The sequence below is a fragment of the Orycteropus afer genome, unplaced genomic scaffold (genome assembly GCF_000298275.1).
Source record: "Orycteropus afer afer isolate SDZICR_OR568_19922 unplaced genomic scaffold, OryAfe1.0 scaffold00854, whole genome shotgun sequence".
NCBI lineage: Eukaryota > Metazoa > Chordata > Mammalia > Tubulidentata > Orycteropodidae > Orycteropus > Orycteropus afer.
Genome location: NW_006922441.1, coordinates 277581 through 292816, shown reverse-complemented (window position 1 = coordinate 292816; position 15236 = coordinate 277581). Strand labels below are relative to the sequence as shown.

Sequence of the window (15236 nt, the reverse complement as noted above, 5' to 3'; positions counted from 1 at the left end):
CAGCTGTGGGAGCTCCTTCAGCCCTTTGAGACGGTTGCCATGGGCGCTGTGTCTGTAGCCATGCCACTGGGGGAGGGGATTGGATATTTCGTGTATTTCCACCAATGTTTACCAAGCGCTTGTGTCGGCCTCTGGGGGTCCTCACGGTTCTGGGTCAGGTCTGGGTGCTCTGTCTGACGTTGGTATTTTGTGTCAACCTCAGAGGCAAAGGGCTGCCCCTCAGGAGCCCTGGGCGGGCCAGCCACGTGGGGGTTCAGTGGGCCAGTTGCGCAGAGGCAGACAGGAGCCTCAGGCCCGAGCGGACCAGCCTGGCTGTGCCTAGCCCCGAGATGCACGGCGTCCCTCTTTGCTCACTCAGCAAACTTGGGCCTTCGGGCTCATCCTCCCAAAAGGGACCCTGGGGCGGGTGGCTGAAGGGGCTCCCCAGCTCGGAGACGCCCATCCACCGAATTTGTCGTCCCCAGGGGCCACCAGGGGCGAGCCAAGAGCAGGGTCTCCCTGCCCAGGCCCTCCGTGCCCCTCTAGCCCATTCCTAACGACCCTGTGATGGGGGGGTGGCCACACCAGCCCCCCACTCCGGGCTCTCGGTCTCACCCAGCGCTCTGCAACGTCTTGAGCACTCAGGTGCTAGGCTCAGCCAGCCCTCTGGGAGCCACCTGTCCTCCCCCCGCGCCCCACCCCCAACTCACCTGGACTGTTCAAGACGCTGGGGGGTCAGGACCCCATTGCACAGGCCGGGAGACAGGCCCAGAGGGGGCCTGCGTCCTGCCGCGGTCCTAGGTGGGGCACGGGGGTGTCCTCTGGACCCACCCAGCCTCCTCCCTTTCTGGTGTCTTGCAGTCCTGGTGCCAGGGACCCTGGGTCCCCCCAGTGTGGTGGACCGTCACCTGCGTGGCCCAGCTCCCAGGCTGGGGCATGCGACTGGGGCTCAGGGTGCCCCTGCCCCCCTCCCCCCTTCATCTGACCTGGGAGAGGAGCTTAACGTTTCCATATAAAGGAGACGCGGGGCTTAAGGTTCGTCTTCGTGTCAAAGTCACGGTCTAATCTGGGGCCAGGAAGCCCCACCCCAAGGCAGCTTGGCCCCCCAACAGCCCCAGAAATATCTACACATCTTCCCACTCTTCCTCAGAGACCCCCAGTCCACCCCACCCCCATCTACTACTAGGAGCCCCTACAGCAGGTTAGCAGGGACTGAGGGAGAGGTGTGGGGATAGAGCCCAGTCGGCCCAGGACACACTCAGAGACGGGCAGGAGAAAGATGACAGGAAGCCGAGAGAGAGGGGGACAGAGCCCCAGAGAGAAGGGGAGAGAGTCCCAGGGACAGGGGGACAGAGCCCCAGAGAGAAGGGGAGAGAGTCCCAGAGGGGACAGAGCTCCAGGGAGATCTTGGAGGCGGCAGTGGTCAGAGGAAGGAGACAGATTGAGAGAAACAGCCCGAGTTTCTCCCTCCGAGGAGGGCAAGTGCCACCCTGTTTCGACATGGGGACCCAAGGCGAGCAGACAGACAGGAAGAGCGGGGCTCCCTGCCGGCAGTGGCAGATAGCGGGGTGGGTGGGGGAGCCCGGGGAGCCGGGGCTGGCCCTGCAGGCACTGCACCGGGGCAGCCTCTAAGTGGTCAGTGACAGCCACAGTCAGGGTCTCCTGGGGGTTGGCAGGGACCGGGCAGAGGCCTGCCAGAGGGTGTGCACGGGGCAGAGGCGGGTGTCAGGAGGTGGGCGGCTCAGCACGTACCTGGGGGGGCAGCCCACCCCCATGCCATCCACTGGGGGCTCCGCTGGGCCAGAGGCCTGTGTGTGGGTGCCGAGGGCCCGTGTGCCGGGCGCCGGCCCGAGTCCACAGGCGGATCAGAGGCCCGGACGGACGTAGGGGGACAGGGGGTGGGGCCAGCTCAGAGCCGCAGCGGGGAAGCCAGGGAGGCCAGCCAGGCCGGGTGCTGGGCTGCAGCCCAGGGAGGAGACGACGGTGGCAGAGACAGAAGTGGGGGGCAGGGACACAGTGGGGGACAGGAGACGGGGGGCACGAGACTGAGGATAGAGGAGGAGCGCGGACAGGTTGGGGACAAAGATACGGGGGACAGAGCGATGAAAGGGGCCCTGGTGGCACAGTGTTTTGAGCGCTCAGCTGAGAACCGGCAGCTTTGTGGGAAGACCCGGCGCTCTGCTCCCATGAAGATGGCCGAGCACACCCTGTGGGGCACTCCTGCCACACGGGGCTGCTAAGCTGGACCTGACTCAAGGGCACTCAACTAGAGATGTGGGGCTAAAGAGCTGGGGGGCACGCAGAGGGGGAGCCAGAGTGAAGCAGGGACCCATGGCGTCTGCAGAGCCTCAGCGGGCCACGGGCTGCCGGCTGCCGGCATCCTGCCCCCCCCCCCCACCGCCTGGGGGAGTGAAGAACGAGTCCCACGACCCAGGCCTCATCCGGGTCCTTTATTGCCCCTCAGGAGCCCTGGCCTACCCCCTGCACGGCGCCTGCCGCCCTTTGGAGGGTGGGGGGCAGTCAAGTGCAAAGCCAAACTCTGCCAGAGCTCCGCACCTCAAACTGGGTCAGGCCACTGCAAAGCCATCAAGGCCCCTGGGGAGGCCAGCAGCCAAAACTAGGTCCCTGGGCAGAAAGGTCCGAGGGCCAGTCCAGCATCTGGGCTGACCAGCACCAAACTCCCACCTGGGAAACCCAGCCAACAAGGCCTCTGACACATGGGTGTTCACTGAGCCACCAAGACACTGGGTGGGAGGGTGCGGCTGGGCACACCCAAGTGGTGGTAGAGTGCCACGGGTCACACCCCACCTGGTGGGATGGGGCACCAGACCAAACCAAGGCTTTAGAAAGCAACGGTCACGCCAAGTCCTTTCAGGGAACGAGGTCACGCAGAACCCCCCGTGGTGGCCCGTGCACCAAACACAGTCCTTCCTGGGGTGCGGCAGAGTCCACACTCCTGAACGGGTCCCTCCAAAGCCGACGAGACCCGCTGCGGTGCCCGAGCGAAGGCCGGCGGGCGGCGCTGTCTCACACGCTGATGGTGCGGAAGACGGTGAAGCCCGACAGGGCGGTGCTGACCAGCACGCCGGGGCACTGCGGGTGCCAGTGCAGCTCCTTGAGGTCGGTCTCGCCCTGGTGCACGAACAGCAGCTGCTGCGGGAGGTCCGCCAGCCCGGGCTCCGCCTCCGTCTCGCCAGCCTCCGGGTCCCGCTCCACGGCCAGGTCCCACTGCGTGATCTGGTTGTCTGCCCCCGAGGCTGCGAAGACCCCGCCGTCCTGGGGGTGCCACTGCACAGAGGTGATGGGGGCTATGTGCTGCTTGAAGGTGGCCACCGGGGAGCCAGACTGTGGGGAGAGGACAGGCGGGAGAAGCATGGGCCACCTCGGTCCAGGCAGGCCACCCCCACCCTGTGAGTCCCCACCCGCTCAGAGTCTAAAGGACAGAGGTCACAGTGCAGCTGGAAAGGAGGCCACTGCCCCAGGGGCTGCTGGGAATGGCAGTTTCCCTGCAGAGCGGCTACTCCCAGGTCCGGGTCACACACACCCAGTCCTGCTCCAACCCTGTGCTCGGCTTCCTGTCCCAGAATGGCTGTCACTGTTGCTGGTGTCATGCAGTCCATTCCCACTCACAGCGACCCCATGACAGAGCAGAACCGTCCCACGAGGTTTTCTGGGCCATTATCTTAACGGAAAAAGCCCTGGTTGTACAATGCTTAAGCGCTCGGCTGTGACCCAAAGCAGAGGTTGGAACCTGCCAGGGGCTCCGAGGGAGAAAGACTCTGATCTGTTTCCATAAAGAAGGCAGCCCCCCGTGCCCGCTGGGATCACAGGGTCGCCACGAGCTGAAATCCTTCAACCCGACGGCACATGACAGCAGACAGCAGTCTCTGCGGGGGCAGACCGCCAGGCCCGTTCTCCCGCGGAGCCGCTGGGCGGACAAACACGACACTCTGTAAGCGGCTGAGTGTGTAAGCCCCGCACCACCAGGCTGCTGGCTCGAGGAAGGAAGTGGGTGGTCTTCAAGCACAGTCTGGCCTCATGCTACGGAGGCCTGAATGCCAGGGGCAGGGCCAGGACTCGGGAGCTGCGGAGACAGCAGCCTGAGAGCGGAGGGTGGCCCGCTTCACCCCAACCACACGGGCTGCCGGAAGGGAGCGTTCTCTCCTCGGAAAGTGGCCCGAGTCCCAAGGGTCATCAACTCGGGCTGTGACCCAACCAGATCCTGCTCTCTCGGGGCCTCAGTTTCAATGTACCAAAAAAAAAAAAGGTGGGGTGGCGTGGGGAGAGGCCAGCATCCATCACTAGATGCCCCCTGCCCCAGGGATGACAGCACCAAATCCAGCAAGTCGGAGGAAAATGGGACTCCCCCCTGGCGGCCGCAGGGGCTGCGGGAGCCGGCTTTGTCTGGAGGGAGGCTGGACGCTGGACTCTGTCCCAGGCCCCCATCAGCTCAACCAACCCAGCTCCTAGCTCGGCTGCACGTTACACCTGCTCCTGTCCGTTCTGTGCCTCAGTTTCTCCTCCTGCAATGGGGAGCCCGCATTCCAATTCTCAACTGACTCTAAACTCCACTAAAACAGTTAAAAAAACCCCTACGATTCCCAGAGGCCCTTGAGGGCGTGGGCCTTGAGAGCAGCTTCCCTTCTGGCCCAGGGGCGGATGGGAGTAGAGGGGGCTGTGCCACCCACCTGCGCCGCCTCCGTCTCTGGTCAGTCACTTATCCCACAGGCCTGAGCCCAGCGGCCACACCCTCCCCTCATCTGTACCCAGAAGGGACGTGACGGTAACGTTCGGGGTCTTTCCAGCTCCAGTGGGATGCAGTCATTCCAGGAGGGAAAAGGCTGGAAGCCCCCGAAAGCCCCAGGGGCCTCGCCGCTGCTGGCCTTGTACCTTGAACTGTCGCAGGTCCCAGACCTTGAGGACCCCGTCATCACCGCCACTGAGCAGGAAGGGCTCGCGGCGACTCCAGCTGATGACGTTGACGTCCCCGTCGTGGGCGGCGGCTGTGGTGAGCATGCAGGCCTTGCTGGGGGCGGCCCGGACGTCCCAGATGCGGACGGAGGCGTCAGCTGAGCAGGAAGCGAAGACCTGGGGGAGGTGGGGGCTGAGTGACCCGGTGACCGACAGGAGCTCCGGCGGGGAGCGCCCCATCAGGGCCTGGGCTACGAGCGGGAATTCCGTCTGGGCCCCAGACCCCCCAGACCCAGGAGTCCAGTTCCCTCCTCCCAAGGCACCCAGGAAGCCAGGCCCTCACCGTGTCCTCGGTAGGGGACCACTGCAGGTCCTCCACGGAGCGCGTGTGGCCCACGAATGGCCGCTGGTCCACGTGCCAGGAGCCGCCGTCCGTGGGCGTCCAGAGGTGGATGTTTTTCTGGCAGTCACCTGTCAGCAGGCGGCCTGCGAGGAGGACGGAGCCACCTCGTCCCTCTGCCCCCAGCTCCCTCCCCTCCTACAGTCCGACCATCCAGCCGGCTGCCCCTCCCACCACCCAGCAGCCCTGCCCAGGGCCTCACCGGACACCCGGGGGGACCAATCGATGGCGAAGCCCTCGCCCATGTGGCCGGCGAAGGCAAAGATGGGTTTCACGCGGGCCTGCTCGTCCCGGAGGAAGGTCGCCAGGGCCTGGGGGTCGTCCACTGCCTGCAGCAGCCGCCGCAGCGCATACACCTCGACCTGGCCCTTCTCGGACCACACCCCCGCCACGGGCTCCTCGCCCAGCCACGACACCTGCAGGAGATGGGGCGGGGGGTGGTGGTAGAGCGGCTCAGCACCCCACAGCCAGAACTGTGGTTCTGCAGAGCCCTTGGGGGCTGGGACTGTGGCACCCAGAAACGGCCGAGGGCAGGGAGTCACAACGAGCAAGACCAGGTTGGGAACTGGGGCGACACCCCACCCTGGGACAGGAGGTGTGGGGGACAAGGCTCCGAACTCCCGGGAACCAAGCCACAGTTGCCACCACCCGGCGGGAGTGCGCTCAGACTGCTGCTCCCGTGACCCTCAGTGGTGCAGGGTCCCGGGCTCTCATCCTTGCCTCTGTATGTCTGCGCCCTCGGAGAGCCCGTCAGGTCTACGAGTTTCCAGAATCCCCCAGCCTGGCCCTCTCTCCCGAGCACCAGGCTCGAACCGCACTGACCCTTCAGAAGATGGTGCTAGCTGCGGTCGGTCCATTCCGACTCCCAGCCCCCACGCGTCAGAGCAGAACTGTGCGCCACAGGGTTTCCCAGGCCTTGACCTTTCTGGAGGAGCCGCTGGGTGGTCTTGAACCCCAACCTTCTGGGCAGCAGTGGAGTGCTTAACTATCTGTGCCACCCAGAGACTCATCCAAAGTTAACATGACCAGGAACCACCTCATAGTCGCAGACCATCACCTACATTTCCCCAGTCAGCTCCATCCCAGGCCCCAAAATGCAGACTCGTTCCTGACCGTCCTCACACCCAGCATCCTGGTGACAGCCACACGCACTGCTTCCAGTCCCCTCCCACCTCCTGTCGCCAGCACCCACAGAAGATGAAAGCTCACGTCCTGGTCCAAACATGGAAAGGCCGGACTGCGCAAGGATGGTTTAACAATTGCCTAACAAACTTTGGAGGCTTTAAAACTACTGCAAGTGCAGCACCCTTATTTCTACTCCTTATAATCATGCTCCCCGTGCACTCCCTCTAGCCCTAAGATCCATTAACTCAATTATCGAAACTGTGGTAGAGAGAAAAACTGCCTCTCGTATATTATAACTTCATAGATACAAACCCCTGAACCAAAGTTTGGAACAAATCATTCAGGAAGAAAGTGAGGCTCCTTAAAATTTAAACAGAATGAAGGAGCCTCAAAGCAGGGAATGGGGCAGGCCATAGGCAGCTTGTAAAACAAAAGAGGATGGGAAATTCCTCTAGTGATACTCCCCCTCCCTCCTTCTGCTCCTTCCCTTCACCTGCTTCTTCTGCCTATTGTAAAACTGCTAGCTAGGGTCCTCTGAAAGTAACCAATGGCCTCACAGCCCATAAATGTGGAAACAAGAACTTGTAAAAGCACCACACGGCCTTTGCTTGGGGCTCAGCCTCTGGATGTGAAGCCACTGAGCCTGGTGCTGGCACAATAAAGTCCTTCCTCTTCACCATCCTGCTTGGCATTAGCATTTCCCTTGGCGGCTCCTAACAGTGATATAAGTCGATTCCGACCCCCGGAGACCCCACGTGTTACAGAATACAGCCATACTCCATAGGGTTTTCATGTCCATAATCTTTAGGGAAGGTCACTGGATGGTCCAAATGGTTACACACTCAGCTACCAGCCAAAAGGTTGGTGGCTTGAACTCACCCAGACGTGCCCAGAGTGCAAACTATTTGTTTTACTAACTATAACCAACTGCTGTCGAGTTGATTCTGACCTGTGGTGACCACACGTGTATCAGATCAGAACTGCACCCTGAGATCTGACTTTTTGGAAATAGATAGCCAGACCTTTTGAGATGCTTTTCGGTGGACTTAACAGCTAAGCATGTTAACCACCTGCCCCGGGTGATCTGCTTCCATAAAGATGACCAAAACCACCAAATTCACTGCCACTGAGTTGGATCCAAGTCACAGTGACCCCCTTGGGTTTCCGAGATGGTATCCCTACAGAAGTAGATTGTCCAATCTTTCTTCTGAGGTGTGGCTGGTGAGTTTGAACCGCCAGCCTTCTGGTTAGCAGTCAAACGCCTTAGGCATTATGCCACTGGCCTAGAAAAACCCTGTGGGGCAGTTCCACTCTGTCCTCTAGGGGTACCAAGTCAGAATGGACTCCACAGCAGTGGGTTTGGTTTGGGCTTTGCTTCTCTTTAGACTGACAGCCTTGGAAACCCTATGGGGCAGTTCCACTCTGTCCTATAACATCCCCTCAAATCAGAACTGACTCGCTGGCAGTGGGCAGGCCACAACGAGGTGCCAGGGCAGGTATGGACACAGGGCAGGGGGCTATTGGACTCTGTACCCGGACTCTGTTGATGCCACCATAGTGAGGCACCATGGCCAGCTCCAGCTGAGGCTTCCTGTCTTCTTCATCTTCATCTTCCTCCTCCTCCTCTTCATCGCTGTCCTCTGAGGGAGGGGGCTTCGTCCCATGCAGGTTGTGCATTCGCAGGATCATGAGTCTGGGAGAGAGTGTGGGGTGAGCCACGGGAGGTCGGGCTCCTGAGGGAGGAAGGGGACCTTCCCATACTCTGGGCTTGTGCGAGGCAGAAGCTGAGGGCCCTAATTCTCTAGGTTCTGAGCAAGGAGGGGCTGGACACCCGGACCCCCGGGCCTCCTGCTCCCGGGCAAGCCCCAGCCCTCACCCACCTGTTGCTCTGGGCGCTCTCCGCCTGGGTTCCCGCGCACAAGTAAAGTGAAAGAGGAAGTTCTGTCCGGTTGTCTCCCAGGGGATCCCGGACTATATCGAAGCTGAGACAGGGGGCACCTGGGAATGGACGGAGATGGATGGATAGCACGGGGCTGAGAAATCTCAGCCCGGCCTCCCGCGAGACCTCAGTCTTTACGTCCAGAGAACAACTTAAGTTAAAGGGCCAGGGCCCTCAAGACCCAGAATTCCCATTCCTGCCTTCCTCGGGCCCAGGAGTCCGGGACGCCAGCCCTACCGGTCTGTGCTCGGTGGTACAACACGTAGGCCTCTTCGTCCATGACCAGCTCCTCCCCCTCGCGCAGCGGCGGTCCCCGGCCGGGCAGATAGACCTGGGCCGGGCCCTTGGACCCTCTGTCGCCGGTTTCTGCCTCCATGGGTTCCTCAGTTTCACATGTGCGTCGCCGACCCTCGCGCGCCGCCATCTTCGAACCCACTCACTGCCCGCGCGAGTTAAGAGCGTCACGTCCGGGTTGCGCTTTCCACATTTGCTGAGGCGGGGTGGTCTGCCCCCCACGCGGTTACCTTGGAAACCTCCCCGCTTCACCAATGAGAGAGGGCGAAGGGGGCGGAGCAAAGGAAAACTAAGGTGAAGGCGTGCACGCCAAGCGAGAAGGACTTGCGGACCTGGGGAAACTACAATTCCCGCGTGACGTTACAGCGCCTGGAAGCGTAACAGTGACGCCGCCTCCCGGCCTCCTGGGAAGTGTAGTTTTATAGGAGATCGGTTTCTCTATCTCCGGGAGGAGCTCCGAGCCCCGACTCCATCTTCCACCTTTCCTCTCCAATATTTTCTATCTTATTCATTAGAGCTGCGGTTGCGTAGTGCCTAAGGCACTTGACTGCTAACCAGAAGGCTGGCGGTTCAAACCCACCAGCCACTCCTTGGAAGGAAGATTGGGCAATCTACTTCCGTAGAGATACCGCCTCAGAAACCCAAGGCGGGGTCGCCATGAGTCAGTCTCACTCGATGGCACATAACAACAGTCTCATTAATTATTCATGAAATGCAAATTAGTGATCTTCCGGGCAAGGACTAGATCTCTCCTCCCTGAGGACCCTGTTATGATGGGTTTAATTTATTTCAAAATCCTTCAGCATAGAAAGATATTGTGTATAATTAATTAGTTGAATCTGTCACTTGGCTAACCAGGCATTCACACTGCAGTGGTGGTCCCTGTGGAGCAGACCAAACCGAACCCATGAAGTCAATTGACTCATAGCAACCCTACAGGTCAGAGCAGAACTGCCCCATGGGGTTTCTAAGCTGTAATCTTCACGAAGCCGACTGCCTCATCTTTGTCCCAGGCAGCATCTAGTGAGTTGGAAAGGCCAATCCTACCCTTAGCAGCCTAGCACTTAATGACTGAGTCACCAGAACGCTGAGTTAATCAGAAAGTCCACCCTCTGGAGGCCTCTCTCGCAAGCGCTTCAGCTCCCATAGTCCATCAGCCCCAGAGATTTGGCTAATTGGTGTAATCAAATGTCAGCAATAGGTTCTCACTGGTGACAGCAAAGGCATTCAAGACGTGTGGATGGGCTGGCATATATCAGAGAACCTCTCCTGGCTTTCTTGAACACGATGTTAACAATTTAGCAATCCCTGTCCCCGTAGCCCTAAGAATGGCACCTTCAGTTTGCTCCTAAAATGTCTTGTGTCTGGGATCTTTCTCACCCCTGTCTGGGATCTTTCTCACCCCTCTCTGGGTCCTGCCCTGCCCTCTCTGGTTCTCTGCAGTGGTGTAGTCCAAAGGTGCACCAGGTAAGACCCACTAGCTAATCACTCCTGCATCCCCAAGCTGGGGTATGAGACTGGTTGGGGCAGGGCTAGGCTTCTGGGTCTCTATGTCTCTGCCATCATCTCTCTGGGTCTCTACACCCCTTTCTCTAGGTCTCTGTCCACCTCTCTCTGGGTCTGTGTCTCCCCCCACCCAAGCCTCTGTCCTCTTCTATCTCTGATTCCTCTCCCCTTCTCTCTATCCCTCTCTCTCTGAGTCTCTCACCTTCTGTGTCTAGGTGTTCGTCCCCTCCTCTGGCTCCCTTCCACAGTCTCTGTTCTCTTTTCAAGTCTCTTTCTGTACCCTTCCTTTGTGAGACGTTCCGGTTTCTGTTTCCTGTAGAAAATTGTGAGAGGCTAAGAGTTTGTCGCACTGTGGTGGTCTGTGTGTTGCTGCGAGGCTGGAGGTTATGCCACTAATATTTCAAACACCGGCAGGATCACCCACGGTGGATGGGTTTCAGCAGAGCTTCCAGACTAAGACGGACTCGGAAGAAGGACGTGGTGGGCTACTTCTGAAAAACGTGGCCACTGAACACCTTATGAACAGCAGTGAAACGCTGTCTGATATTGTGTGGGAAGAGCAGTCCCTCAGGTTGGAAAGCACTCAAAATATGACTGGGGAAGAGCTGCCTCCTCAAAGTAGAGTTGACGTGAGTGACGTGGATAGAGTAAAGCTTCTAAAGCCTTCATCTGCTGATGTGTTGACTCAACATTAGAAGAAACAGCTGTAAACATCCATTAATGATTGGAACATGGAATGTATAATTGCCTGATTTTCCTTCTGAGGACTGGCTGGTGGGTTTGAACTGCCAGCCCTCTGGTTGGCAGTCAAATGCCTTAGGCACTAAGCCACCAGAGCTCCTGTACAAAGTATGAATCTAGGAAAACTGGAAGTTGTCAAGAATGAAATGGAATGGCTAAAGATCAATATCCCAGGCATTAGTGAGCTGAAATGGACTGGTATTGGCCATTCTGAATCAGGCAATCATATGGTCTCCTATGCCAGGAAGGACAAACTGAAGAGGAATGGCTTCACATTCATCGTCAAAAAGAACATTTATCTGTCCTGAAGTATGATACTGTCAGTGATAGGATAATATCCATACACCTACAAGGAAGACCAGTTAATACAACTATTACTCAGATTTATGCCCCAACCACCAAAGCCAAAGATGAAGAAATTGAAGATTTTTACCCACTTCTAGTCTGAAACTGACCAAACATGCAATCAAGTCATATTGATTATTACTGGTGACTGGAATGAGAAAGATGGAAACAAAGAATCATCGGTAATTGGAAAATTTGGTCTTGGTGATAGAAATGATGTTGGAAATGATATGATAGAATTTTGCAAGACAGCCACTCCTCAGAAGGAAGGTTGGGCAATTTACTTCCATAGTGATACTGCCTCGGAAACCCAAGGAGGGGTCGCTATGAGTCAAGTCAAGTCAATGGCAGTGACTTTGGTTTGGGCTTTGCTTCCAGTGGGTGTGGTTTGGGCTTTGCTCCCATAAAGACTGACAGCCTTGGAGACCCTGTGGTGCAGTTCCACTCTGTCCTCTAGGGGCGCTGTGGGTCAGAATCCCCTCCAGGCACTGGGTTTGGTTTGGGCTTTGCTTCTGTGAAGGTAGGAGCTCTGGTGGTGCAGTGCCTAAGGCATTTGACTGCTAACCAGAAGGCTGGCGGTTCAAACCCACCAGCCACTCCTCGGAAGGAAGGTTGGGCAATCTACTTCCATAGTGATACTGCCTCGGAAACCCAAGGAGGGGTCACTGTGAGTCATCTCCGACTCGACGGCACATAACAACAATGACTTATTCATTGCAAATACCTTTTTTCAACCACAGAAACAGTGACTATGCACTTGGACCTCACCAGATGGAATACACAGGAATCAAATCAACATTTGTGGAAAAAGACGATGGAGAAACTCAGTATCATCAGTCAGAACAAGGGCAGGGGCAGACCATGTAACAGATCATCAACTGCTCACATGCAAGTTCAAGTTGAAGCTGAAGAAAATTAAAACAAGTCCAAGAGAGTCAAGATACAAACTTGAATATATCCCACCTGAATTTACAGACGACCTTAAGAACAGATTCGATGCACTGAACACCAATGACCGAAAACCAGACAAATTGTGGGATGACATCAAGAACATCATCCATGAGGAAAGCAAGAGGTCAATAAAAAGACAGGGAAGGAAGAAAAGACCAAAATGGGTACCAGAAGAGACTCTGAAACTTGCTCTCAAATGGAGAGTAGCTAAAGCGATTGGGAAAAATGACAAGATCAAAGGGCTGAACAGAAGATTTCAAAGGGCAACTGGAGAAGACAAAGTAGTGTAGTGAAATGCACAAAGAATTACAATTAGAAAATTAAAAGGGAAGAACATGGTGGAAGTTTCTCAAGCTGAAAGAATTGAAGAAACATTCAGGCCTCTAGTTGTACTACTGAAGGATTCTATGGGCAAAAACTGAGTGATGCAGGAAGCATCAAAAGATGGAAGGATGATACAAGGTCACTGCCCCAAAAAGAATTCAACTATTTCAGGAGGAAACATATGATCAAGAACCAATGGAAGGAAGGAAGAAGTCTAAGCTGCACCAAAAGAAATGGTGAAAAACGAGGCTCTGGGAATTGAAGCAAGACCCACTGAGATGTTTCAACAAATGGATGCAACACTGAGAGCACTCCTTCATTTATGTCCAAAATTTGGAAGACAGCTTCCTGGCCAGCCGACTGGAAGAGGTCTCTATTTGCGCCCATGCTGAAGAAAGGTCATCCAACAGAATGTGGAAACTATCAACCAACATCACTCATATCACATACCAATAAAGTTTTGCTGAAGATAATTAAACAATGGTTGCAGCAGTACATGGGGAGGGAACTTTCAGAAATTCAAGCTGGATTCATAAGAGGATGTGGAACGAGGGATATCATTGCTGATGTCAGATGGATGTTGGCTGAAAGCAAACACCAGAAAGGTGTTCACCTGTGTTTGACTGACTATGCAAAGGCATTGGACGGTGGATCATGACAAATGATGGGTAACACTGTGAAGAAGGGGAATTCCAGAACACTTACTTGTGCTCATAAGAAACCTATACGTAGACCAAGAGGCTGTCGTTTGAACAGAACAAGGGGACACTGCATGGTTTAAAGTCAAGAAGGGGGTGTGTCAGGGTTGTATCCTTTCCCCATACTTATTAAATCTGTATGCTGAGCAAATAATCTGAGAAACTGGACTATATGAAGAACGTGGCATCAGGATCGGAGGAAGACTCATTAACAACCTGCGATAGGCTGATAACACTACTTTGATTGCTTAAATTGATGACTTCAAGCACTTACTGATGAAGATCAAAGATTACTGTCTTCAGTATGGATTATACCTCAACATTTAAAAAAAAAAAAGGTCCTCACAAATGAACCAATAAGCAACTTCGTGTTAAACAGAGAAAAGACTGAAGTTCTCAGGGATTTCATTTTCTTTGGATCCACAATTTATGCTCGTGGAAGCAGCAGCCAGCTGGTCAAACAATGTGTTGCTTTGGGTAAACCTGCTGCAAAGGACCTCTTGAAGTGTTAAAAAGCAAACATGTCACTTTGGAGACTAAAGTGCACCTGACCCAAGCCATGGTATTTTAATGGTCTCCTATCCATGTGAGAGCTATTAAAGGAATAAGGAAGACCGAAGAAGAGTTGATGCCTTTGAGTTGTGGTGTTGGCCAAGAATATACCATGAACTACTGGAAGAGTGAACGAATCTGTCCTGGGGGAAGTGCAGCTGGAATGCTCTTTGGAAGCGAGAAGGGCCAGACTTCATCTCACCTCCTTGGACCATTCCCTGGAGAAGGGTATCCTGCTTGGAAAAGTGGAGGGGCAATGAAAGAGGGGAAGGTCCTCAGTGAGATGGGTTGGCACGGTGGCTGCAACCATGGCCCGGGTATAGCAACGACTGAGGCTGGTGCAGGACCAGGCACCGTTTCCTTCTGTTGCACTTTCTGTCGTCGCTGAGTCAGAGGTGACTTGAGGCCACCTAACAACGAGACAGACACCGAGCTTAAGCTGGGGTTGAGGAGGAGTTAAAAACATCGTTTATTCCAAACACTGCGATGAGGGAACAAGAGAGTGGGAAGGGAGGCTGGAGGTGAAGTACGGACTCCCAGACCCTCCCCTCCACCACCCAGCCCCAGACCCGGCTGGGGACGCGGAAAGAGGAGGCTCGTGGCGGTCTGGTGGGTGGTGACTGCGGGTTCGCGAATAAGAGTTGGAGTTGAGAGGACGTGGTTGGTGGCACCTGGAGCGGGTTGGGAGGGACCGAGGGAAATCTGGGCCTGAAGGGAGGGGGAGGGGTCGCAGCGGGAAAGAAGGCGGGGCTTCCGTTGGGGGCGTGTTCTAGGTGAAAGTGGGGCGAGAGGAGGAGGAGGAGGCAGAGGTGTCAGGGCTGGGCGTCCAGGGTCACAGTCTGGTCGGGGCAGAGTCTGGGGGTCGGGTCACAGTTTGGGGTCAGGGGTCACAGTCTGGGGTCGGATGACCATTTTAGGGGTCGGAAGTCACAGTCTGGGGTCCAGGGCTTCCGTGTGGCGGGGCCAAGGTCTGGGGTCACAGTTTGGCGAACGCGTCTCACAGTTTTGAGTCCTGATGGATGAAAGGTTAAAAACGGGCTTCCCCGGAGGCGTGGCCGGGGCCGGGGAGCTGCACAGTGATGTGGGGGCCACGGCCCCGGGCGCAGGGGCGGGGCGCGGGCGGGCGCGTCCCTCCCCCACCTCTCGCCCCATCCGGCGACAATAAAAAGCCCTTGTCGGGTTTAAAAAAAGTCCGGTGGGCTCCAAGAGCCCCGGCCCTCGCTGTCCACTGCTGAGTTGGGGGAACCAAGTCCCCCGCGGCCCGCGAGTTCCCCAAAGGCGAAGGGGCTGCTCCAGGCGGGGCCCGGCCAGTTCTGGGTCGTCCCTTGTCGAGCCCCGCGGGTCCCGTCCGCTCCGCGCGCCCCCTCGGGCCGTGGCCTGCGCTGACCGAGGGGGCGCTGGGGGCCCCGGGCCGCGTCATACCTCCGACTCCAGGCTGGAGAAGTGCGCGGAGCCCCTGCGGGTGCCCAGC

The 15236-nt window shown here is 56.8% G+C and overlaps 2 protein-coding genes across 2 annotated transcripts in view; both read right to left on the bottom strand.

The window, feature by feature from the left end:
• Window positions 1-3006: 3006 nt before the first annotated feature.
• On the bottom strand, window positions 3007-8778 carry GRWD1 (glutamate rich WD repeat containing 1). Its single transcript, XM_007958095.2, has 7 exons — window positions 8592-8778; window positions 8296-8413; window positions 7949-8108; window positions 5493-5706; window positions 5234-5376; window positions 4870-5067; window positions 3007-3324 (listed from the first exon to the last, which is right to left on the bottom strand). The coding sequence occupies exons 1-7, from the start codon at window positions 8776-8778 to the stop codon at window positions 3007-3009; spliced, it is 1338 nt and encodes a 445-aa protein (XP_007956286.1).
• A 6168-nt stretch (window positions 8779-14946) lies between these two features.
• GRIN2D (glutamate ionotropic receptor NMDA type subunit 2D) overlaps window positions 14947-15236 on the bottom strand; it is a 59443-nt gene continuing 59153 nt past the window's right edge. Inside the window, exon 12 of the mRNA XM_007958109.1 lies at window positions 14947-15147. Coding sequence (XP_007956300.1) covers window positions 14947-15147 — 201 coding nt within the window. The remainder of the gene's footprint in view (window positions 15148-15236) is intronic.